General features: G+C 45.5%; 1 protein-coding gene across 3 annotated transcripts in view; it reads right to left on the bottom strand.

Annotated features, from left to right (window-relative positions):
* The window catches only part of ALPK1 (alpha kinase 1), a 97,908-nt gene that overhangs the window by 39,246 nt on the left and 34,906 nt on the right, over positions 1 to 23,756 (bottom strand). For 2 of the 3 annotated variants that reach the window (XM_053257131.1, XM_053257130.1), the window contains exons 2-3: positions 12,002 to 12,194; positions 7,748 to 7,902 (exon numbers count right to left, since the gene is read on the bottom strand). In XM_053257131.1, coding sequence (XP_053113106.1) covers positions 7,748 to 7,902; positions 12,002 to 12,122 — 276 coding nt within the window. In that variant the 5' untranslated portion in view covers positions 12,123 to 12,194. Of the gene's footprint in view, positions 1 to 7,747; positions 7,903 to 12,001; positions 12,195 to 15,738; positions 15,795 to 23,756 lie in introns of those variants that run through there. The other variant, XM_053257132.1, reaches the window with a different exon arrangement.

Genomic DNA, 23,756 nt, shown 5'->3' with positions numbered 1-23,756 from the left:
TTTTGTTAACCGTAAGAACCACCGGGCTCGCAGGTGAGCCCAGTGGTTCTTGAGTGGCTAACTCACTCAAGTAGCCCGCCCCTTAGCCCAGGTTTGCGGAGCGAGCGCTCCGCAAACCTGGCCTATCTGCTTGTGAGTAGCCGCGGCACGGCTCTGCACTGCAGCTACTCATGAGTAGACCCCCGACCGGGAGATGAAAAGCTGCCTCCCGGCTCCAGGGATCTCCCCAGTATGCCCTGCGCGCTCGTGCAGGGCGTATTGGGGCTTCTGGGGGCTGCGCGGCCCCCGCTCCCCCCAGCCCCTACCGGCTTTATCACGGAGCCGACAATTGTGTGAGCAGCCAATCCGGCCGCCCAGAGCTCCCTGCCTGGTCATCTATGGGGAGAGCGGGCTTAGACCACTCTCCCTGCAGTTTCAGCGAAAGCGGGTCTCACGGATTGTGAGACCCGCCTCATTGTATTGATGTATATAAACAATTCAAGCTCACTGTTCTGGGAGGAAAAAAAAATCTATCTATCTAATGCATAAACTGCAGTTACAGAGACAAGAAGGGTGGAACCAATCAAAACGTAAAGAACCATAAAAGTAGGGTTCTGGTCTGCACATAACCTTAAGGCCTCTGGGTATCTAATCCTAGAAAGAGGGAGAGAAATAAATGTGTACTTTGAATGAACATCTGTTTCCACAGTGCCAAATATGTAAGTGTAATTGAGTTTAGGGGCACAAAAGGAACTTCATGGCTGGCAAGCAGAGTCAGGTGGAGACAGAATTAGATTTGCAGGAGATTTCTATACACCAATTATAGGGTGGGGAGAGTGGAGGGGGGAAATGCAAAGCAGCCCCTGTTGAAGGGCCTTTGCTTAGAAACACTGAGTGGATGGATGTGCTGTTTTCATGGTTTCCCGCATTAGTGATGTAGCTCCTCCCAGCGTTACACCTTAATGGTTGGATCCCAGCTTTAAATTTGATGCCAGGACACCTTGCTCTTTGCCGACAACTGCAGCTGCTCCCAGGACAAGAGAAACTACCTTTTACCAGAGCCATCTGGCATTTGAGTTTGGTAGAAATATGGGCAAATAGGAAACTGGTTCGTGCACAGTAAATGAGGAAGAGGATAGAAACAGAAGATGGTGGAGGGATTTCCAATCAGCAAGAAGATGATCAATAAGGGAATCTATAGGCCTCTCGCTCTCTTTCCCTCTTTCCCTCAGCTTGGGAACATAGTCAATTAGATCTCAGTTTCTACATTTACCAGGTCTACTCCCATTTACAATGTAGCATGTGCACACATCTCATGTAGAGTAAGTGGTTGCTGTATGGCAACAATCATGGCGATAGACTGTCCAGTTCGATAAAGTATGTAAATCGACCTAAGCAGGAAGAGAGAAGAAAACTCAACACAAGGAGCCCCACATGGAATGGTTCTACATGTGCTTTGCTTGTTACAATAATGAGTGCTTCTCATTATTGTAACAAGCACATTACAACACTTGCAGATCAATCAATTTTTAAAAGATGTTTTTAAACCTCATTATCATGCTTTTTTCTCCAAGGGGTGCAAGTGGTACACATGATCCTACCTAACAAGAACTTTGAAAAAGTGAAAGTGACTGGTGCAAGATCACTAGTGAGCTTCATGTCTGAGAAGGGATTTGAACCTGGGTCTCCATGGTCACGATCCAGCATTCAACCCACTATACCATACCGGCCCTCTGAGATTTCCTAAGTAACTGAGTTAGATGGTTGTTTGGTTCTCTCTGCTACTGAGAAAACTTCTCAGGGAGACCCTGGCCTTCATAACAGAACGCAATGCCTTAGGGCAGGCTTCTCCAACCTGCAGCCCTCCAGATGTTGCTGAACTACAATTCCCATCATCCCAGCCACAATAAGTTGTAGCTGGGGGTGATGGGGATTGTAGTTCAGCAGCATCTGGAGGACCGCAGGTTGGGGAAGCCTGCCTTAGGGTGTTGGAGTGGGAAATTAGCTGAACATTGGGATGGTGACTGCTGCAAAGGAATGTAGCTTGGGCCCCCAACATATGGGTAAGCAGTAGGCATCACTCTTATCTTAAGGATGATTCAGGAACAAAACCAGACCTACTAGAGATGATGCGATTCTGGGTTTTTTTGCTTTTTGTTTTAAAAAATATCCTTTTAACGTTTCATCTGGCAGGATGTGATCTACTTGTCGAAAAGTCCATGAGTAATAATAGAAGTAGCATTGCTGCAGCTTGGACACAATTTTTAGGGGGCTGTGAGAATTCAGTAGATGAGGACACAAGGTTTAAATTCCCATGGAGCCAGTGCATGTGCCTTCCATGGGTAGCATGCTGCCTGCGCTGTTTGTAAGACAATGAGGCTATTCTCACGCACAGGCAAAACCAGGTTAAGGAAGCCCAGCCTGGTTTTGCGTCTGTGTGAGAACCGCAAGTAGATGTGTGGCTCCTGGTGGCGGTGTGGTGGCAAACCAGTCAAGGAGCTCCACCTGTTAGACAGGATTAAAGGCACAAGTGGGCCCTTAGCCCAGGCTAACTGATTGTGCGTTGGTGCTGCGCGGTTCTGCATGGCACCCACACACCAGAAGCCTCCTGGTCAGTGCCGGAGGAATCACCATAATGCACCATGCACTTGCAATTCCGGGGATTCCGGGTGCTGAGCCGACACATTCCAGCCCCCAACTCTCTGTGCTGCTGGTGATCGTCTGGGTAATATGTCCACCCAGGGAGAGCAGAGGGACTGTCCGCAGGGAGTAAATTGCTAGCAGCCTTCCTCCCTGCCCTCCCTTGAGCCCTTTCTCACTGACCGAGAGAAAGGATTCAGCAAGATGGAACTCCCTCTCTCAGACAAGGACAGATTCCCTTCTCCTTTGATTCATTCTGGGAACATTTTCCTCCCTGGAAGGGTGGGGAAAGGCAAAGCATGAACTAATATTTCCAGCTCCTCCAGTCTTTTCTTCCTGATGGGAAAGTTGTTTGTGTGTTGGGGAGAGACCTGTGGGATTGTTCTCAACAGTCAGTTTTCCATGTGGGCCAGTACAACATGTACACAGGTTCTCGACTCCCCGCTTTGGGTTTCTCCTCTTCGCCTCATTCCTTTGGCTCACACCCTCTCCCAAGTCTCAGCCCTAAGCGCCCCGCCCCCTGCCTTTCCTTGAACTGCTGCCTTGCTATGTTCCTAGTTTTTGGTCCATGCTTCTTCTACTCCTCCCTTTCACAGATCTTTTTGCCTGCTCTGCCTCCCTCTAGCATCCGAGAACCTCAGCCAATGGCAGCCAGAGAGCCCCTTCTTCCTGCCCTGCCCTTCTGTGACATTAAGGCAGCTCAGCCATTCACTACCAGAGGCTTCATCACCACAATATTACAGTACAGATTACTCCGGGACATACATGGATCTGACTGTGGATGCAACCTCTGTTACCATTTGGCATGTTACATTCTACACCCAGGGTGTACATGAATAATTTCTTCAGATGTATACCCATTAAAAAGTAACATTTACAGCCATGTGGCTACACAAGTGGCTAAGCGATCAGAATTATTTCCTATTGGATTCAGAAAAATAATTCTTGAAGATGTTATGACAAATATCCTTTCTCCCTCCAATCCCAAGAATTCATGTTCAGGAGTTAAAATCACAATAAAGGGGAAAATATTTCAGGGTACTTATGTGATCACTAAGTTTCCTATTAAACTTACTAGGTATGGCCTTTGTCCCCCCTCCCCAATTCCTTTTATGAGTATTCCTCTCTTCTGATTGTTTTGTACAATAGGATTCTGCAGCCAATGCCAAGCTGAACTGTTTAAAAGGGTGATGTAAGCAACAGCACTTCTTGTTCTGCATACCCAACAGAGCAGTAGTCTGCAAACAAAGCCTCTCTTGTAACAATGTAAGGCTAAGTCAAACTTTCACACTGGAGACCAAAATTCTCTCATACAGACACTCTGAGATCAGTGAAGCTACTCAAGAAGTAAGATGGTGCACACTATGAATAAGGACCACAAAAAATCTGACCTTCCAGAATAATAAACACTTCATTCAAGGATCCCAAAGCACTTTGCAAACTCCACTGGAGAGCTTATTCGAAACTTGCCGCTTTAGAATAATGCAACGTGTTAAAGGTTTCCTCAAACAATATCAAAGGAGGCTTATTTCTCTTTCAGTGGGAATTAAAATAATTTCTTCCCCCTTCCCCTCATATAAAAAGAGAATGTCCAGAATTTTATTTCAGCTTCATTTCACCTCCTGTGACTTAGCTGAAGATCCAAAGAAAGTTTTACTATACCTCGAAATTTTACGTTTTTTAAAACAGGAAAAGAAATAGGAGGCAAGAAAACAGGGGAAAACATTTCTTGACTAATACTAATAATATGGGTCAAAATATCAGTCAATCTATAATTAAATAGTGGGGGAAAGAGTATCCATTCCCCCGCACAGTACAATAGTGCTAGAATATAAATTACCGAAGAAGATGAAATAGTACTTCAAAGCACATGGGGAAAGGGAGAGCAGTATTTAGAAAGTATTTTTTACGGCATGTTGAAACATTGAAGATGATGGTAACCCATGGACTTTGGGGCGTGTTGTTGAATAGTCTCAAACTAGCATGAGGTAGGATTGTAGGGCACTATAGTCTGTGACCCCATGATATGCTTTGTTTTGCTGGGGCAGCTGCAGTTATCAACAGATGTTTCGGCAATAAATAATTGGTATCATCGCAGAAAAGGCCTATCTACCTGGGGTGAGAGAATAATGCTTGCAAACACTGCTCCACTATTACAGCCACATTAATCTCCCATCTATCCAGGTTTCTCGGGGAGTTTACTGCAGGTGTTTATCCTGGGAGAGAGCAGACAAATGCTCTCAAGTCTGAACGCTTTGTGGGCATTGTAAAAGGGGTCAGCCTCCACCATAAATTTCTGTCTGAGGCCACACACACCAAAAAGGGAAAGGAAGAATCAAGGGGGAGGAGGGGAAAATGCACCCAAACAAATTCAGAATCACAATAAAACTCCACTTAGCATTGGGATTTGTAAAAAACAACAACAGACCCTCCCACTTTATCAAGGGCATGTAGTGGCAGCCAATAGAATACCTCGGACTGTCATGTGAAAGAACAAACAGGTGACACTCATCTCCATCGTCATGCCCAGTGTGTAAGCTTTACAGGGCCATTGGGCTGGATCTTTTGCAGGCAGAGGACTTGATGGGGGTTTGGTTTGATTCCGAATGGTAAATATTATGCTTTTATTTGCAAACAGGCATGCTTCAAAGCCCACATGGAGCTCCTAGATGAGTGAGTTTCCTTGTTTACTTGACTGCTGGAAGCCTCATTTTGAAAAAGTCTGTGAAGTTATTCACACGCGCAGGCAAAACCAGAGTAAGGAAGACCAGCCCAGTTTTGCCTGCATGTGTGTACCGCCGGGATCAGGCCCGATTCTGGTGGCACCTCATTCCTCTCCGTAACCACCCTCTAAAATGAGGTTAGCAGAGTGAGCCTCTCCTAATCCCATTTTTGTGATCGTCTGGCAGACTGCAGGGCTCCTGGCCAGCTTTGGGGAGGGGGGATCCCTATAATGCACCATGCACTGATGCAGTGCATTATGGGAGCTCCGAGGGGCAGGGCAATATGTCTTGGCACCTTGACCCTCCAAGCTCTGGCAGCAGCCGGTAATTGTCTGGGCAGGTGATCCGCCCGCAGAAGAGGGAGCTCTTGGTCGTCTGTAGGGGTGTGCACGGAACAGCGGAGCTGCGGTCCGGCACTGGGGTGGGGGGTTACTTTAAGGCGCGGGAGGGTTTACTTACCCCTCCCACCGCTTTCCCCCCTCCGGTGCCCGTATTTCATGGAATAATGGTCCTTACTATTTCCTCGAGCACCCCTTCTCTGGCGCTCTGCTGCAGCGATTGTTTTAGTAATGGGGCAGCAGGATACCTCCCTGCCGCCCCTTCCTCCGCTTGGTGTCACGGCATAAAGTGCAAAAAGGCTTTAAGAAGTCTGTTGTGCGCATGCGTACACGTACTTTCTTAAGTAATTATTCCGTTTTGCTTTGCTGCAAAGTGCAGGGAGGTATCCTGCTGCCCCATTACTAAAACAATCGCTGCAGCAGAGCGCCAGAGAAGTGGTGCTCGAGGAAATAGTAAGAACCATTATTCCATGAAATATGGGCACCGGAGGGAGGAAAGCAGCGGGAGGGGTAAGTAAACCCTCCCACGCCCTTAAGGGGACCCCCCCACCCTGAACCACCCAAATCCGAACCGCCCAGGTCCGGACTGGTCTGGAGGTCTGTAGAATGGCTTCCGGATCGGTCCGGGCACATCACTAGTCGTCTGTGGGGAGGTAAGCTTTTTAAGGCTTCCTCCTTGCTAGCCCTCTTGCCCTTTCACACTGCTTGTGAGAAAGAGCTCTGTGTGTGCTTCAGAGAAATCAGTGCTTTCTGAATCAGGCACATACTGAGGTCATTCACACAGTCAAAAAGTATGTTCTGCCCTGGTTTGAGAGCTGTGTGTGCTCCCAATTTTTGGTTGTGTGGAAGCAAGGAAAACCTGGGTAGCTTTTCCTCCTACTTTGCTTCCACACAATCACTTCTACCCATGTTTTCTTCATACCTTGCTTCCATATAACCGAAAAGTGGGAGCACACACAGCTCTCAAACCCGGGTAGAACACACTTTTTGATTGTGTGAATGACCTCATGGTGTAATAAGCAAAGAAAATCAAACCATTAATCCAGGGGTCAGTGCAGGCTTGAACACTGGCTTAGGCAGTGCCAAAATACCACAGGTCATGCCCCTTATGCTGGCCACATCCCCTGATGCAGATGCCAAGGGGCAGGGCCAGCCAGGCTAGCTCCTCCTCCCTCACATGCCACCCTCTTCTGACTTCTGGGCACCCCAGGGATAGGGTTTCTAAACCCTGACCCCAGAGCACCAAGAAGGTAAGCAGCTGGGAAAAGGGGAAGGTGGCATGCAAGGGTGAAGGAGGTGGAGCTAGCTTGGCTGGCCAAGCCCCACCCCCTCGCATGCCCCCTTCCCCTTCTGCTGGCTGCTTACCACAGCAGCTAGAAGGTGGGAGGCGCTTTTAGCACAGAGCAGTGACTTGGGCTTTGATCTTGGTGCTTCACTAGCTGGTCGGATCTCTCTTTCTGCTGCACCTTTTGTGTATGGGGGAAAAGAGAGAGCCATGTCGCTTGCGATGTGACGAGACAGACGCGAAGCTGCCGCTCCATCCAAGCTAAAAGCGCCTCTCTCTGCAGCCACTGAGATAAGCAGCCAGGGGAAGGGGAAGATGGCAGGCAGCATGGAGCGGTAGGCGGGTGAGGTGATGCCCGTGGGTGGAGGAGGTGGGGCTGCCCTGCGGTAGAAGTGCTGCCAGGGGCTGCCACATCACCTTGCCTCATTAGCGAGCCCCCTTGCCAGGGGTTCTCAAACATGGGTCCCCAGATGTTACTGAACTACAACTCCAATCATCCCCCACTACGGCAACCAAAGGTCTGGAGTTTCCACAACCACAACTGGAGACTCAAGTTTGAGAACTCCTGTGATAAATCTAAATGTTGTCCTCAATAGACTGCAACCATTGACTTAAATGGAATCAGGACTGCCAATGCCATCTGGTTGAAACAACAATGCATAATGGGGGGGGGGGTCACCTGTGCAACAGGGAAGCCTGCCATCTGTTAGGCCCCTATACGTTTAAGGGGCCAGTTCCACGAACACAGGGGTTTGAGGGGGCAGGTGTCTTGCGCTTCGTACCAGTAACTCCTGCAGCCTTGCATTGATCATATCGTGCAGGTTTGTTTTGTCTTCAAGGTCTACAGCTTGCTTGTATTGCCACCTTTCTGGCACGAAGGGCCACTTCATTTCCTTTGCCTCTTCAAGGAGGGTCCTCAGATCAACAGGGAGCAAAGCTGAAAAGGTCAAAGGGCAGGTAAGTGATTGTAACTAAGGTTATAAGGTGGCACCTAACCTGCAAGAAAAGCATTCCCTTCCCCAACTTGCGTCTCAGAGGGTACAAGCTGTTCCTTTTCCCGACAGAGTAATAATGAGAGGCTGCCTGTCATCAGGTGACCTCTTCTGCTCTGCCCTGCAGGTAAACTGGAGCTGTCTGCCATTAAGAGACAGGACTGAGCAGGAAACATAACACTGGGATTGCTTTGTGGGTCTGAATAAAGCACAAGCAACAGAAAGGAATAGAGGAGATATATTCTCCAATGTGAAAACAAGAGTTTGGGCCGTGTGTGTGTGTGTGTGTGTGTGTGAACGCAATGGCTTGATACTTTGAGTCTTTTCCTTACTATATTAATGACATTAAGTAAATGTCAAATATTTTGCTTTTATTTCTTGCATTTGCATCCTAACCTAAGCTCAGCGCAACATTTTAGAATCGCAGACATGTGAAGCAGTTTCGAATGAGTGACAGGCTGATCACTGGTTACTAGTCATGACAGTTAAATAGAACCTCTGCATTCAAAGGCAGTATATCTTTGAATATCAGATGCTGAGAATAAGCAACAGGGGGAGACTGTTGCACCTGTGTCCTGCTGGTGGGCTTCTTGTAGGCATTTGGGTGGCCATAGCTGGAAACAGAATGCTAGATGGACCGCCAAGATGAGAAGGTTGGTGCTGAGCCATTGTAAGCCTGCAATTTTGTCTCCTGTGGACAAAATGGTGGCTGCTGTAATTTCTGGCCTTCTAGGCTCTGCGGACATGTGAGTTTTAACCCTTTCGTATCTGTGGATAAGGAGGTCGGTTGTCTATTTGACACCCACAGATACGTGGTCGTGAAACTGCGATTAGTGGTTCAGCGTATAACAAGGTTTGCCTGTAGAGCAATGGTTAGAGTGTTGGGCCAGGACTCGGGAGACCTGGGTTCAAATCCTGACTCGGCCATAAAGCTCACTGGGAGATCTTGGGCCAGTCACTTTCTCTCAGCCTATTTTAACTCATAGGATTGCTCTGAGGATAAAAAGCGGTATGCCATCCTGAGGTCCTTGGCGGAAGGGCAGGATACAAATGAGTGTAATAAATTGTAATTGAATAATTGCACACGTAAATATGCACATATTGTCACAGTATTAATATCTCTGACTCAAAGCAGATAGAATTTCTCCCATTACTTTAGATAAGTTCAGCAGATCCCAGGGAATCTCTGAGCCTCTGATCCTTTACTTCCTGAAGCAGTTTACCTGAAGAACCATGTCTAATGTAGTGATTATAAGGGCACTGATGTACCTTATCTGGAACTAAACTGATTATTTATTATGCTTTGCAGCATTTAATAGGAGAAATTGAAGCAGAAGAAAGGGGTACCTGATTAGAAGTTCAATAGCCCATTCTAAGGAGTGATAATAAAGCTGAACGGAATTTGGGACGAGGAAACAAAAGTGCCTTTTGTGGGATGAAATGAAAGGAAACCTAAAAGAGGCACACACATCCCCGGCTTCTAATAAAAATTGTATTCCCAAATGTCAGTGTGCTGTGGACAGCGATCGTCATAGAGCAGAAAATGTACACAAATAGGATAGCGCCCAAATGAAGTAGATTTAAAATATCTTGGGGGGCGGCGGCTATGTGCTACACCAGGGTAAAGCACATGCTTTGCATATATAGTGTCCCAGATTCAATCCCTGGCATTTCCAGGTAGGGAAGGAAAAGACTATGGCATAGAACATCCCCAAGCCTCAGAGTGCTCATTCCGCTGAACTCTGCCCATGTGAACTTTGGAAGAATTCTGTCTAAGTCCAATTGTGGTTAGAAAAAAGTCACTCATGATGTCCGAACCAACTGATCCTGGCTTATTCTAACCAAAGCTGCAAAAAAACCCTACTACTACTACTACTGCTGATGGTGACAACGATGACTACAAATATTTATATACCACTTCTCACAAAAGTGCTCAAAGTGGTTGGTATAGAAAAATAAATAAATAAATAAATAAATAAATAAATAAATAAATAAATAATATGAAGGCCCGCTTACCCTTGGCTAAATCTTGTTTAATAGCAATGAATATATGACAACAACTAATGACTACTGTAGTGGAACAATTTATCATGCCACTGTATATTCGTAAAGCTATGCTGTTGTTATACTGTATGTGTATGACACTGTCTTTTTTCTTCATGCTTCTGTACTGGTCAAAGACCACAACAGAGTTTAAGAAGGTTCCCTGTTCCAAAAGGGGCTCACAATTTAAAGGAAATATAAGGTAGTAACCACTAGAAAGATGCTGTGTTGGGGCTGGGTAGGGATAGCTGCTTCCTCCCTGCTAAATATAAGAGAATCACCACTGTCAAAGATGCCTTTTCACTCAGCAGGGCTTAAACCACAATCTGAACCCAATTCCAACCCTTGGATTGTGATTGTAGTTTATTTTGCAACTTTGGATAGAATAAGCCAGGTTCAGTTTTGGACATCATGACTGCTCCTGGCTTCTTTCTAACCTTACCTGTGAGTAGAATATTCTAAGGTTTGTGTAGATGGGTGGTGGGAGAACACACTCCTGAAGCTCACGGTTGTCATACAAAGCCATGTTTAGTCTTGGCTCCATATGATGAACTAGCCCAATACGAACAATACTGACCTAGATGGACCAAACTGTTTGACTCAATAGAAGGCAGCTTCATATATTAGTCGTAATGTATTTTACCCATTCAACGTGACTGATAACTAGTAACACAATTAGGTGACAGCAGTGTTCTCTCTAATTTTTTTCAACCGTGTGCGGAATGAGTTTTCTTCTGGGCGGCAGTATCAAGGCAGTGTGCGTGCATGTATATTCAGAGTGGGACATTCCTGATTAAACCTGAGCGAGATCCAAAATCAACTGAGCGGATATCAAAAAATGTGTGAGTGCGTGTGCACATGCGCACCTTAGAGGGAACACTGGGTGACAGTCACCTGATTTGTCTGCCAGAAAGGAAAATTCATTTTGGAAGGGAAGTGGTATGCTTTCAACAAACAAGTAAACAAAATTCAGGTTCAGATATTGAATTCCTAACAGTCTGCTTAACAGAAAACTGTCCTACTGAGGTAGTCAAAGGATAATAGGACAAAGCTGTAAAAACCATTTCAGTAATGACAACTTAATAGCTATGTGATCTACAATCTTGGAACTTTTGGCAAGACAAGGTTATGCAATGAACCTGGAAATCTCGCAGAAAAAAACTATTGAATGTTACTATAAACATCTTATGGTCACTTAATCTGGAGTGATAAATTCCAGAAGAATAGCTGTGGCAGACTTTATAGCAAACACAAACAAGAGTCTTGCAGCACCTTAAAAGCTAACAAAGGTTTTGTAGCATGAGAGAAAAATAAGCATCCATAGTGAAAAACCTACTTTGTCAGAGGACATAATAAATACTCCTCTCCTCCTATTTAATTCTTCCCTCCTCCTGTTTAAATAAATGGAGTCTTTATATTATGTTTAAAAACCAAATTATTTTTCTTGTATTACTAACATGTACATGTCTCTTGTTCAAAATAACAAATGCCAGAGAGCAGTTCCTCCAACAAGTAGCCTGCAGTATTTTATTTCCAAAACCACATCAGCAGGTGATGAACTTTTTAAAAGTCAGAGAATTCACATGTAGGGGCTTTGTATCAGCAGGAACCGTCAAAGGCTTGAGCGCTGGGGACGGCCTTCCAGTGAAAGGAAAGCAAATAACAGCCGGCATTCAGAAGTTGCATTATATTTTTTTATATATATAATTGAAATTTATGTGCATCATCAAGCTTTGGGAGCATTGTTTTTCTCAAACGAAATCCGCTCCTTACAGCCTCATGTTTAGTGAAGCTTTAAATGAGAACTGACAGCAATTCACTGGTACAAAGTAGGCTTCCTTCCCTGCCTGCCTTCTCGCTCACATCCCATTCATGTCCTAGAAATCTAGTAATCTTTTGACACTTGTCTGCTAGAAGACGGAAAAATAGGGCAGGCTGGGGATGGTGGAAGCTCAGGGCTGTCGGCTGTTCTGCAGCCAGGACGTGTCCCTAGGGCCTCACCTCTGGGCTGCTGATGCTTGCTCTCTTCTTCCTCACCCTGGTCCTCCTCCGCTGGAGAGTGCTTATCTAGCACTAGCTTGCATTCCTGTAACAGACTGGCCACCATTTTTTGATTATTCATGCTGCTTGCTCCTGCTCTGTTGAGACTCGGAGGGAGGGGGGCAGGATACCGGGGTGCACAGCAATCAATTACCTAGGAGAAGACACAAATTTTAAATGAAAAGGATCCCTTCCAGGCTGAGATACCTGGTGAACAAAAGAAGGGGGAAGATGATTAACTAAAGCATCATCAATTATCTGTGAGGCTCAAGCAGGGAGGGATAATAGGGGAAGTACATGACAGCCTCAGAGGACTTTATTAGAGAAGGGTGTGAAATTACTCCAGAGTCTGTGTGACAAACTGTGCAAGACAAACATCTCTGAGCGACTGGAGCATGAAGAGAGAAAATGGTTCACTTTTCAATACAGCTGTAAAGTCCCAAACAGTGAAGTGGCCAGCCAGGGGGTGCAGAGAATCCCTTTGCAGGCCTGCGACTGCACACAGAAGTCAGAACGCTAATGGCAGAAAGACCTTTTAACCTCACACTGGAGCGAAGCACATTGATTTAAGCAACACTGGCTGGGTTACATCACATATTCTTTCTGGAGACAGTAGGAAGCACTTTGGGAACAAGAGCTGTGATAATTATTTTATACACAACATGGTGGATGGAAAGTCACAATTCCCTGCTAACTCCCTAGCCAACATGAAGACACCAATCAGTTTGAGGGTGGGGCAGGGACAGAACTACACATTATAGAAGCACAACAAATTTTTTAAAAAACATTAAAACAAACACCATTTAAAACACACAGCTTAAAACAATATAAAAACAATTTTAAAACAATTCAGAGCCATTTAAAAACCAGTTCAAATACTTTAAAACCTTGGAAGGCCAGGCCAAACAAGTAAGTTTTCAGGGCTCTCTTAAAGGCCAACAATGAGCCTAAATTATGGATATCTGCCGGGAGTCCATTCCATAGGCCAGAAGCAGCTACAGAGAAGGCCTGCCTCCAAGTCACCACCAGACATACCAGTGGTAACTGGACATGGACCTCTCCAGATGACCTCAACGTGTGCTGGGGATCATACCGAAGAAGGTGCTCTCTAAGGTAGCCCAGACCCAAGCCGCTCAGGGCTTTAAAGGTAATAACCAGCACTTTGTATTTTGCCCGGAAACATATTGGCAACCAGTGCAACTGTTTTAAGACAAGCATAATATGGTCTCCCTGGGTTACCCCAGAGACCAGTTTGGCTTCTGCATTTTGAACTAACTGAAGTTTCCGAACTATGTACAAAGACAGCCCCATGTAGAGTGCATTGCAATAGTTGAATCTGGAAGTTACCAGCTGATGCACCACTGTTTTGAGTTCATTCTCTTCAAGGAATGGATGCAGCTGTTGAAACAGCCAAAGTTGATAGAAAGAGCTCCTGGCCAGAGCCGCCACCTGAGATATCAGGGTGAGGTCTGAATCCAAGAGCACTCTAAAGCTGCGTACCTGTTCCTCCCCCACAATGAGCACCTCCGTCTTGCTTGGATTCAGCTTCAATTTGTTATCCCTCATCCAGCTCATTACTGCCCATAGGCAGGCATTTAGGGAGTGGCTGTTTGCACTGGGGCTGGCAGATGAGCAGGGGAACGAGGTAAGGAGAATGCTTGTTCTCCTAACCCTGTTTAGGAGGGTGGCTCCAGAGGTGGGTTTGCTGCCGAGGCGCCGCTGGGATTGGGCCCGATCCTGGTGGTACACATGCGCAAACAAAACCAAGCTGGGCTTCCTTAACCCATAGGAACCTGCCATATACTGAGTCAGACCATTGGTCTAGCTCGCTCAGTATTGTCTTCACAGATTGGCAGCGGCTTTTCCAAGGTTGCAGGCAGGAATCTTTCTGAGCCCTATCTTGGAGAAGCCAAGGAGGGAACTTGGAACCTTCTGCTCTTCCCAGAGCGGTTCCATCCCCTGAGGGGAATATCGTACAGTGTTCACACTTCTAGTCTCCCATTCATATGCAACCAGGGTGGACCCTGCTTAGCTAAGGGAACAAGTCATGCTTGCCACCACAAGACCAGCTCTCCTCAGGCAAAACCCAGTTTTGCCGGAGCGTGTGAATAGCTCCATAATGTCTGAATTGGGCTAGAGCTGCCAGTGAAAGGAGCATCAGCATATCCAGTTCTGTCTTGATCCTTCATAATGTCTAATGAAACTCAGTGTGTAACATGATCTCATCACATCACGAGTTTCCCTGTTCCCATCACAATTTGTTGCAGATATCTCTTCTAACAACAGAGTGGGACTATTCCCACAATCAGCCAAAACCGGGCTAGGGGAGCCTAGCCTGATTTTGGCTGATCGTGGGAGCCACCGGGCTTGCAAGCGAGCCTGGTGGCTCCCAGGAGGTTAACCCACCTAAATACCCCTCCCCTAAAACCAGATTTTTGGAGCGAGCACTCCGCAAACCTGGTTTTTAAAATTGTGAGTGCCACGGCTACTCATGAGGAGACCCCCGGAGGGGAGGCGAAAAGCTGCCTCCCAGCTCCGAGGGTCTTGCCAGCATGCCCTAAGTGCTCGCGCAGGGCATGCTGGAGTTTCTGGGGGCTGATTGGCTCCCGCTCCCCCCAGCCCCTGCCGGCAGGGCTCCCTCCCTGATCGTGAGTGGGGAGAGTAGGCTTAGCCTGCTCTCCCCGCTCAGCTCACCAAACCAGGTCTCACCAATCGTAAGACCTGGCTCTCTAAAGGTAAAGCGTGCTGTCAAGTCGATTTTGACTCTTGGCGCCCATAGAGTCCTGTGGTTTTCTTTTGGTAGAATACAGGAGGGGTTTGCCATTGCCTCCTCCTGTGCAATATGAGATGATACCTTTCAGCATCTTCCTATATTGCTGCTGCCCAATATAGTACAAGCGGGGATTTGAACCAGCAACCTCCTGCTTTTTAGTCAAGCATTTCCCCGCTGCGCCACTTAAGGTGCAATAACAAAGTACTTGGTTGCAATATAAACATTCAGAGGCAGCCCAAGATATTGCAGCGCAGGAGGCAAATCAGCACAAAATGCTGACTTGTCTCTTGCTTCTTCGTGGGGGCCAGCCCCCTTTCAAACAAACCCTTGCCAGCTTAGGAAGTACATAGGGGGCAGGGAGGAAGGAAGGTTGCCGGCAGCCTCCTCTTCTCATCTTGTGCTTCTTGCAAGGTTTGCAAAGGGTGTGACAAGAAGCACTCCTTGCACAGTTCGCCAGAGTCACATGATTGGTCCCAAAGAACTACTCTAATTACCTGGTCACCTGGTGATGCAATAATCACAGGACTCCTGCTCTCCACCTGACATGCTAAAAGGTTCATGTGAATTAGCCCTGGCATATTTAATCCCCTTGAACGGGCTGTCCTGCCATGAGATGATGGGGTCATGGTGGTTGCCTCAAGCAAATTATTTGGTTGCAAGAGAGCCAGCGTGGTGTAGTGGTTAGAGTGCTGGACTAGGACCGGGGAGACCTGAGTTCAAATCCCCATTCAGCCATGATGCTTGCTGGATGACTCTGGGCCAGTAACTTCTCTCTCAGCCTAACCTACTTCACAAGGTTGTTGTGATGAGGAACTTAAGTATATAGTACACCACTCTGGGCTCCTTGGAGGAAGAGCAGGATATAAAATGTTAAAAAAAAAAAAAGTGGGATGGCAAGATGCCCCCAGCCACCCCACCTACCTACCTCTGCTGCCCTCTGCCATTGGGAATTACCGTTGCTCACTGAAGAGCCACTCTGAGATTATCCTCTCTTCCTCTTCCTTTACCTTCTTCACAGTGGGGGTACTCAGAGGCGTATCTAGGGAAAATAGCGCATAGGGCAGGCACTGAAATTGCGCTCCCTGTCCAAACACCCATCTTTCTGATAACTTTACTATAATATTAGCTGAAAAATATAAGTCAAACTTGTTAATCTTTTAAAATTTCAAAAACTATTTAGCAGTGGATGTAACCAGACCAAAAAATGCTGGAAAACTACAAATTTCAATATGCTGGGGCTCATGAAATACCCAAATACTATCTGGAGGTGTACTTGGAAAACTAAACAGAAGTGCCTGTCTAATTCTCTGCTATGCATTGTAGCATCACTATTACATAAGTTTTAAAAACAAATGGAGAATTTGGCTTTCCCCAGATACTCTGAAAATAATTAAAGTATATGCAGAGTAAACTGTGTCACTGCTTGGAATATATTCTAGTCTTTCAGAAAGACAGTTAAAATGAGAGAAAGAGAGCAAGAAACTCCCAGTGGGCCTTAATACTAAGGATTTCACACTGATTCAAAGACAAACTCACCATTAATAGCCATATTATTAAGACATCACATTTAACTCACTTATCACAAGAAGCAAAGTAAGAGCAAATGAATACAATCCTAGCTCATAAGCTTCAGCTCAGTATTCACAAGCCCTGATTCTCTGTACATAGTGCCAAACTGAATATGTGTACAGTGACTTATATTATATTAAATTAATTTTTTTTACCTGTAGCCCCTTCAGGGCACTTCCTGTAGGCCATGGCGGGGTCTTCAAAGATTACCCCTCCCACTATTGGCCTCTAGGGCCTTGCAGAGACCATTTGAGCATGTGCAGTGGCCATTTAAAAAAAATAATTGTGGTTTTTTTAAAATGGCCACTGAAAACAAAATGGCCACCGCACATGCTCAAATGGCCTCTGCGAGGCCTGGCCTGGCCTAGGGCCTCACAGAGGCCATTTGAGCATGTGCAGTGGCCATTTTGTTTTTGGTGGCCTTTAAAAAAATAATTTTAAGAATTTGCGCCCCCTTCAAGTGGCACCCAGGGCATGTGCCCTGCCTGCCCTACCCTAGATACGCCCCTGGGGGTACTTGCCACCTGCCTTGGCATGCACCACCTCCCTCCCTACCCAATCTTCTCCCTCACATGAAGTTGGGCTTGTTATGAAAAGGGAGAGGGAGAGAAAATGAGAAGAAGGGCAAGAAGAGTACTAGAAACACCCCTGCTGACTGAGCACAGAGTCACCTTTTTAGTGGTGATTCTCTCTGTTGAGCAGGAGGAGAGCAACTGGCCCTATCCATCAGTGGTCCTTGTAATTTCCCCCCCTTTCTCTGCGGAATGAGTTTTGTTCTGGGGAGCTGTATCAAGGCCATGTGTGCATGCCTGTGCATTCAGAGTGGGGCCTTCCTGATTCAACCTGAGTGGAATCTAAAATTAACTGAGCGGACGTCAAAAAAATGTGTGAGTGCATGCATGTACTCCTTAGAGGGAACGGTGCTATCCATCCCCAGCACAGCATCCCTACAGTGGCTGTTGCTGGTGTCCATCTTATCTTTCTTTTTTTTTAGATTGGGAGCCCTATGGGGACAGGGAGCCATTTTAGCCATTTTATTTATTTATTTATATGCAAACCACTTTGGGCAACTTTTGTTGAAAAGCTGTATATAAATATCGCATTGGTATGCATATAGCGTGTGTCTTCATCCTCTACTGCCCTTACTTCACTTCCCACCACCGCATGAGGGAGATGAGGTGCAGAAGGGCACACCCGTGCTATGGCAGCGACTATTACTATTGCAAAGGAGGAGGAAGCTGAGGTGTGTGGTGTTTGTGTGCATCTGTGGGCAACATGGGCAAGGGTCATTTGCTGCCCTGCCTCTGGAATACTGGAGCTGCCATTGGCTCCTTACACGAGCAATCGCTGCAGTTAACATGTACATTCAATAGTACTGCATCTATTTGACTGGATTGTCAAGCAGTTAATTTTTCAACTATGATGGAAGCTATCCTGGGAAAGTATCCGAATAAGAGTAATGAAGGATCAGCAAGCAGAAGGGAGTTAGAAACTATGATGAAAGGGACTCTGGTGGTAACATAGTTGCTTTTCTTCATAACGGTTTTACAGAACTGAAATCCAGTTTTGCCCAGTTTTTGCATCACAGTGAGTAGCCATATGCACTCCTGTATTCTTTATAATGCTATGTACCTAGATGGATGCAAAAGCAAATAAATGTTCACAATACAAAATTATAGGAAAATAAAACTCATTAAAATCCAAAAGCCCTTCCTCTCAAACATATATATTATCCTAATTTTGATCTTCAGGCTATGCTACAATTCCAGGGAGACCAATGAAGGGGAACCAAAGACCTGATGAGTTCCATGTGGAGGCTGCATTTATGGATTAATCCCAACAGGGAACAAATAAAGCTCATCCCAGGAGTGTTCAATAGGGACTTAGCACAGTCTATTGAGGAAAGCAATCGTTATTTATGGCTAGCACTGCTTTGACTTTCAAATAAACATTTTAATTATTTTAAGTGCTACACTGAAATTTCCCCTTTCTTTGAGTGGAAATTCGTGGTGGCTCTTGAATGGAGTCAATGGTAATTATACAAATCTTTTTGTCATGCTAAGAATAATTTGCAAAGCCGAGTGGAATCATTTGCAAAGCCAAATGAGTGATGCTTGAGTTATCTTGGGACTTGGCAGTGGCAAGATGCACAACCTTCATTACTAATATTAAGGGTTCCCTTATTTCCCTTTGGGCACCCTGCTCACCTTCCTTTTATTCCAGGCACCCAACAAAAAGATCTAGAAAAAGTCTCTGTCACATGCACCAAAACCCCCCACAAATAATTCAAGCACTGAGGCATAGAGAGTCTCCCTGCACTGGACAATTTCAGGGTCTGTCCATCCTCTTGCCCTGTGTCAATCAGTAACTCCAACAATGATATATCATAGGATACAGGCTATTTTACATTTACTACATATAAAGGACAACTGATCGATTCATGTCTAATATGTGAATGAAAAATCCATAACCTTCCACAATTGTGTGACTGTACATGTACTATAAGCAAACATAAGGATTCCCCAATATGCCTTTTTTGTTTTTGTTTGGGTTACTAGAGTAGTGGATTGTGGGAATGCTATGGATGTAATTTATCTCAATTTCAGCAAAACATTTGACAATGTTCCCCATGATATTGTGGTTAGCAAACTGATCAAATGTGGCGAGATAATACTACCATCATGTGGATTCACAACTGGTTGGAAAACCATACTCAAAGAGTCATCAATGGCTCCTCATCAAACTGGAGGGAGGTTTCAACTAGAACTCTATCATGGACCTAGTACTCTTCAACATTTTTATCAGTGACTTAGATGAAGGGGTGCAGGGAAGTATCAAATCTGCAGATGACACAAGACTGGGAGTGAATGCCAACTCTTCAGAAGACAGGAATAAAATTCAAAATGATTTTGATATAATGGAAAACTGGACTGAAATGAACAACATGAAATTATTTATTATTTTATTATTTATTTATTCAATGTCTATACCGCCCTCCCAAAATGGCTCAGGGAGGTTTACAATTAAAACAACAATTAAAATCAATTAACATTTAAAACAGAGATTAGATTATAAAACACCACCCTCTATAATAAAAGGCTTAGGTGTGATCCCGTGTCTCTGCGCCCGTGTCTTTCTCAGCCGTTCTGGGCATGCGCAGAGCGCATGCCCAGAACGTCCAAGAAAGATACGGCCGCAGAGACATGGCGGCCATGTTGGAGGAGGAGAAGCGGCCACCGAGGAGAAGCGGCCGCCACGAAGCCGGGCGGGGGGAAGAGGCGGCGGGGGAAGCCGGCCGAGGCGGCGGCGAAGAGGACACCCCCACCAGAGGAAGAAGAAGAGACAGAGGAAGAAGCCGGGCGAAGCGGCGGCAGAGCTGCCGCTGGACGGGGTGAGGAGGCGGCGGGGGAAGCCAGAAAGGGGAGGCCGGCGGGCCGGGGAAGACCGGCCGCGGCATGGAGGCTGGCATCGGCGGGAGGGGAAATGGCGGTGGGGGGCCCGGAGCGCACAACTCTCCTAGCGCCCGTTAATTTAACGGGCCTAAAATAACTAGTAAAACAATAATTAAACAATCAGAACAATTTAAAAACCCTGAAAAACCAGGTTACAACATTAAAAACCCTTTTGATTGATTGATTAAGGGCCGTTAAGTCGGTGTCGACTCTAAGCGACCACATAGATAGATTCTCTCCAGGATGATCTGTCTTCAATTTGGCCTTTAAGGCCTCTCACTGGTGCATTCATAGCTGTTGTGATTGAGTCCATCCACCTTGCTGCTGGTTGCCCTCTTCTTCTCTTTCCTTCATCGTTCCCCAGCATTATGGACTTCTCAAGGGAGCTGGATCTTCGTATAATGTGTCTGAAGTAAGATAGTTTGAGCCTGGTCATTTGTGCCTTTAATAAAAATTCTGGATTGATTTGTTCTATGATCCATTGGTTTGTTTTCCTGGCTGTCCATAGTATCCTCAAAAGTCTTCTCCAGCACTAAAGTTCAAAAGCGTCAATGCATTTTCTATCTTGCTTCTTCAAAGTCCAGCTTTCGCATACATAGAGTGTCACGGGAAAAACCATTGTCCGAACGATTCTAATATTTGTAGGTGTAGACATGTCACGGCATCTAAATATCCCTTTCCAAGGCCTTTTTTGCAACCCTACCAAGTGCTAGTCTGCGGCGTATTTCTTGAGTGCTGGATCCTTTACTGTTGACGGTTGATCCTAAAAGGCAGAAGCTCTCGACCACTTCAGTGTCTTCATTGTCAATTCTGGGGCTGGTTGCTGTACCTGCTGTCATTAGTTTAGTCTTCTTTACATTTAGTTGTAGACCCATTTTTTCACTGTGCTCTTTGACTTTCATTATTAGAGCTTGCAGATCATCCGCATTCTCAACTATCAGAGTCTTGTCATCAGCATAGCATAGGTTACTGATGTTTCTTCCTCCAACTTTAAAACCATGCTCCTCTTCTTCCAGTCCAGCTCCCCTCAGTATATGTTCAGCATATAAATTGAATAAAGAGGGATAAAGTATACATCTTTGTCTTACTACTTTGCCAATCTGGAACCAGTCTGTTTCACCATGTTCCATCTGGACTGTGGCTTCCTGTCCTGTGTATAGGTTTCTCATGAAAACAATGAGAGGTTCGGGGACGCCCATTTTCTGAAGGATATTTCACCCTTTACAACAATTTAAAAACCCTGGAAGGCCAGGCCAAACAGATAAGGGCTCTCCTGAAGGCCAATAAAGAGTTCAAATTACGGATTTCTGCAGAGAGTGCATACCACAGTCCAAGAGTGGCTATAGAGAAGGCCTACCTCTGAGTCGCCACCAGACATACCGGTGATAACTGGATACGTACCTCCTCAGATTACCTTAATGTGCGGTGGGGATCATACAGAAGAAGGTGCTCTCTAAGGCAACCTGGACCTAAGCTGTTCAGGGATTTAAAGGTAATAACCAGCACTTTGTATTTTGCCGGGAAACATATTGGCAGCCGGTGCAGCTGTTTTAAGACAAGCATAATATGATCTCCCTGGTTTACCCCTTTGGCTTCCGCATTTTGAATTAACTGAAGTTTCCGAACTATGCACAAAGGCAGCACCACATAGAGCGCATTGCAATAGGTGAGTCTGGAGGTTACCAGCTGAGGCACCACTGTTTTGAGATTATTCTCTTCAAGGAATGGATGCAGCTGTTGAAACAGCCAAAGCTGATAGAAAGAGCTCCTGGCCATAGCCTTCACCTGAGATATCAGGGTGAGGCCTGGATCCAAGAGCACTCCCAAGCTGCATACCTGTTCCTTCCCCACAATGAGCACCTCTGACTTGCTTGGATTCAGCTTCAATTTGTTATCCCTCATCCAGCCCATTACTGCCCATAGGCAGGCATTTAGGGAGTGGATGTAATTTCCTGATGATGATGATGATGATGATGATGATGATGATGATAAGGAGAAATATATTTGGGTGTCAACAGCATAATGATAACAGCCTGCACCCAGCAGTTTTATGTAGATATTAAAAAGCATTGGTGACAGAATGGAGACCTGAGGGACTCCACATAATAGCTCCTGTTTCAAAGAGCAACTGTCGCCAAGCTCCACCATCTGGAATCTGCCTGAGAGATAGGAATGGAAGCACTGCAAAGCTTCCTCCTATCCCCAATTCCCTCAGGTGATCCAGAAGGATACCATGGTTGATGGTATCGAATGCCACCGAGAGATCCAAAAGAACCAACAGAGTCACAGTCCCTCTGCCAATTCCTTGGTAAAAGTCATCCATCAGACCGACCATGGCCGACTCAACCCTATAGCCAGCTCTAAAGCCAGTTTCAAATGGGTCTAGATAATCAGTTTCCTCCAAAACTGCCTGGAGCTGGTCGGCCACCAACCTCTCGATCACCTTGCCTAACCAAGGGAGATTAGAGATTGGCCTGTAACTATCCATCACTAAGGGGTCCAGGGAAGGCTTATTAAGATTCAACAAAACTGAACAAAGATAAATGCAAAGTTCTGCATATAGGAAAAAATAAAAATAAAAAACCAGACGCACTTAGATGGGAGTCATCTGATTTTGCAATCACACATGTGAAAAGGATCTTCGGACTGCAGTCAGTCACAAGCTGAACATAAGCCAGCAGTGTGATGCAGCGGCAAAAAAGGCAAATTTGATTTTAGACTGCATTAATAGAACCATAGCTTCCAAGTCATTATAAGTCATAGTTCCACCTTATTCAGCACCAGTAAGACTAAGAAGAATATAGGCTTATTGGAATGGGTTCGGAGGAGGGGAAAAAAGATGGGCAATGGTCTGGAAAACAAGCCCTGTGGAGGAAAGATTGGAGGGATTGGGTAAGTTTGGAAGAGAAGACTGAGTGAGTCCAGGGTAATAAAGGCTGCCACAAAGAAGAGGGCAAAGATTTGTTCTCTGCTGCCCTGGAGGGTAGGACTAGATCTGTTGCATGGAGTAGAGGGTTGTGCTAGATGGCCTCCAAGGCGCCCTTCCAATGCTATGATTCAGTGATAGGCTGCTTTAAGATTATTCTAAAAACCACAGAGGGCCTATTGGAATTGCTATTCAAAGGCTGAAACCTTTACCTTCCTTTACTTGGGAGGTAATTTTGCAAAATTTACTCCGTGTAATTTACTTTGAAAAACAGATGGAGAAGACCATCATGCTATAGAAGCTGTGGCTGATATTCTGCACAGCGCAACGCCAGTGTTCGGTGCTTCATTAGCCAGGATGTCAGCCACTGGGAATTACAGTCATGGAACTCTAATTTCACATCTGCTTCAGCTTTCAGAGATTCTTGTGAGCACCTCTATATTTGTTGTCCTTTGGTTCATAGTGTGGAATCTGGGAGAGGGAGCAGAACCCAGATTATGGGAATGAGTGTCTCTATTGCAGTAATGTCTAAAAATTTATTTAGAGCAAGAGTATTAAGATGATATACAGAATGTATGACCAAGTCCAGCTTCTTTTTCCCCAACAGCACTTTGAAGTATGTGCCTGTCAAAACTGCTTTGAACCCATGTCATTACGCTACATTGCATTTTGGATCGGCAGATTCTAAAGGGCTCGGTTTCGCTCCCTCTGGAATTCAATAGCAAGAGTCCCATGGCCCTGCAGAGAGGAGCAGGGCTGGGCACCAAACGCATGGCCTTTAAGAAGGTCAGATTTAAATTTTAACTTTCAAGATAATGAGATTTTTTTCCACCTCATCAAAAATAAACAGAGCTGTATTTTATAGGTACTTTTTAACAGCTCTAATTTGAAGTTTACTTTAAAGCAGAAATAATGGTTACAAAATATATTCAGAAGAAAAGCAGTGGTGGGGGGGGGACCCCAAGCAATCAGTTTTTATAGATTTATTGGAGGGAA

This window comes from Hemicordylus capensis, chromosome 5, assembly GCF_027244095.1.
Source record: "Hemicordylus capensis ecotype Gifberg chromosome 5, rHemCap1.1.pri, whole genome shotgun sequence".
NCBI classification, from domain to species: domain Eukaryota; kingdom Metazoa; phylum Chordata; class Lepidosauria; order Squamata; family Cordylidae; genus Hemicordylus; species Hemicordylus capensis.
Note: the sequence above shows the minus strand (reverse complement) of the source record. Positions and strands in the feature narration are given on the sequence as shown.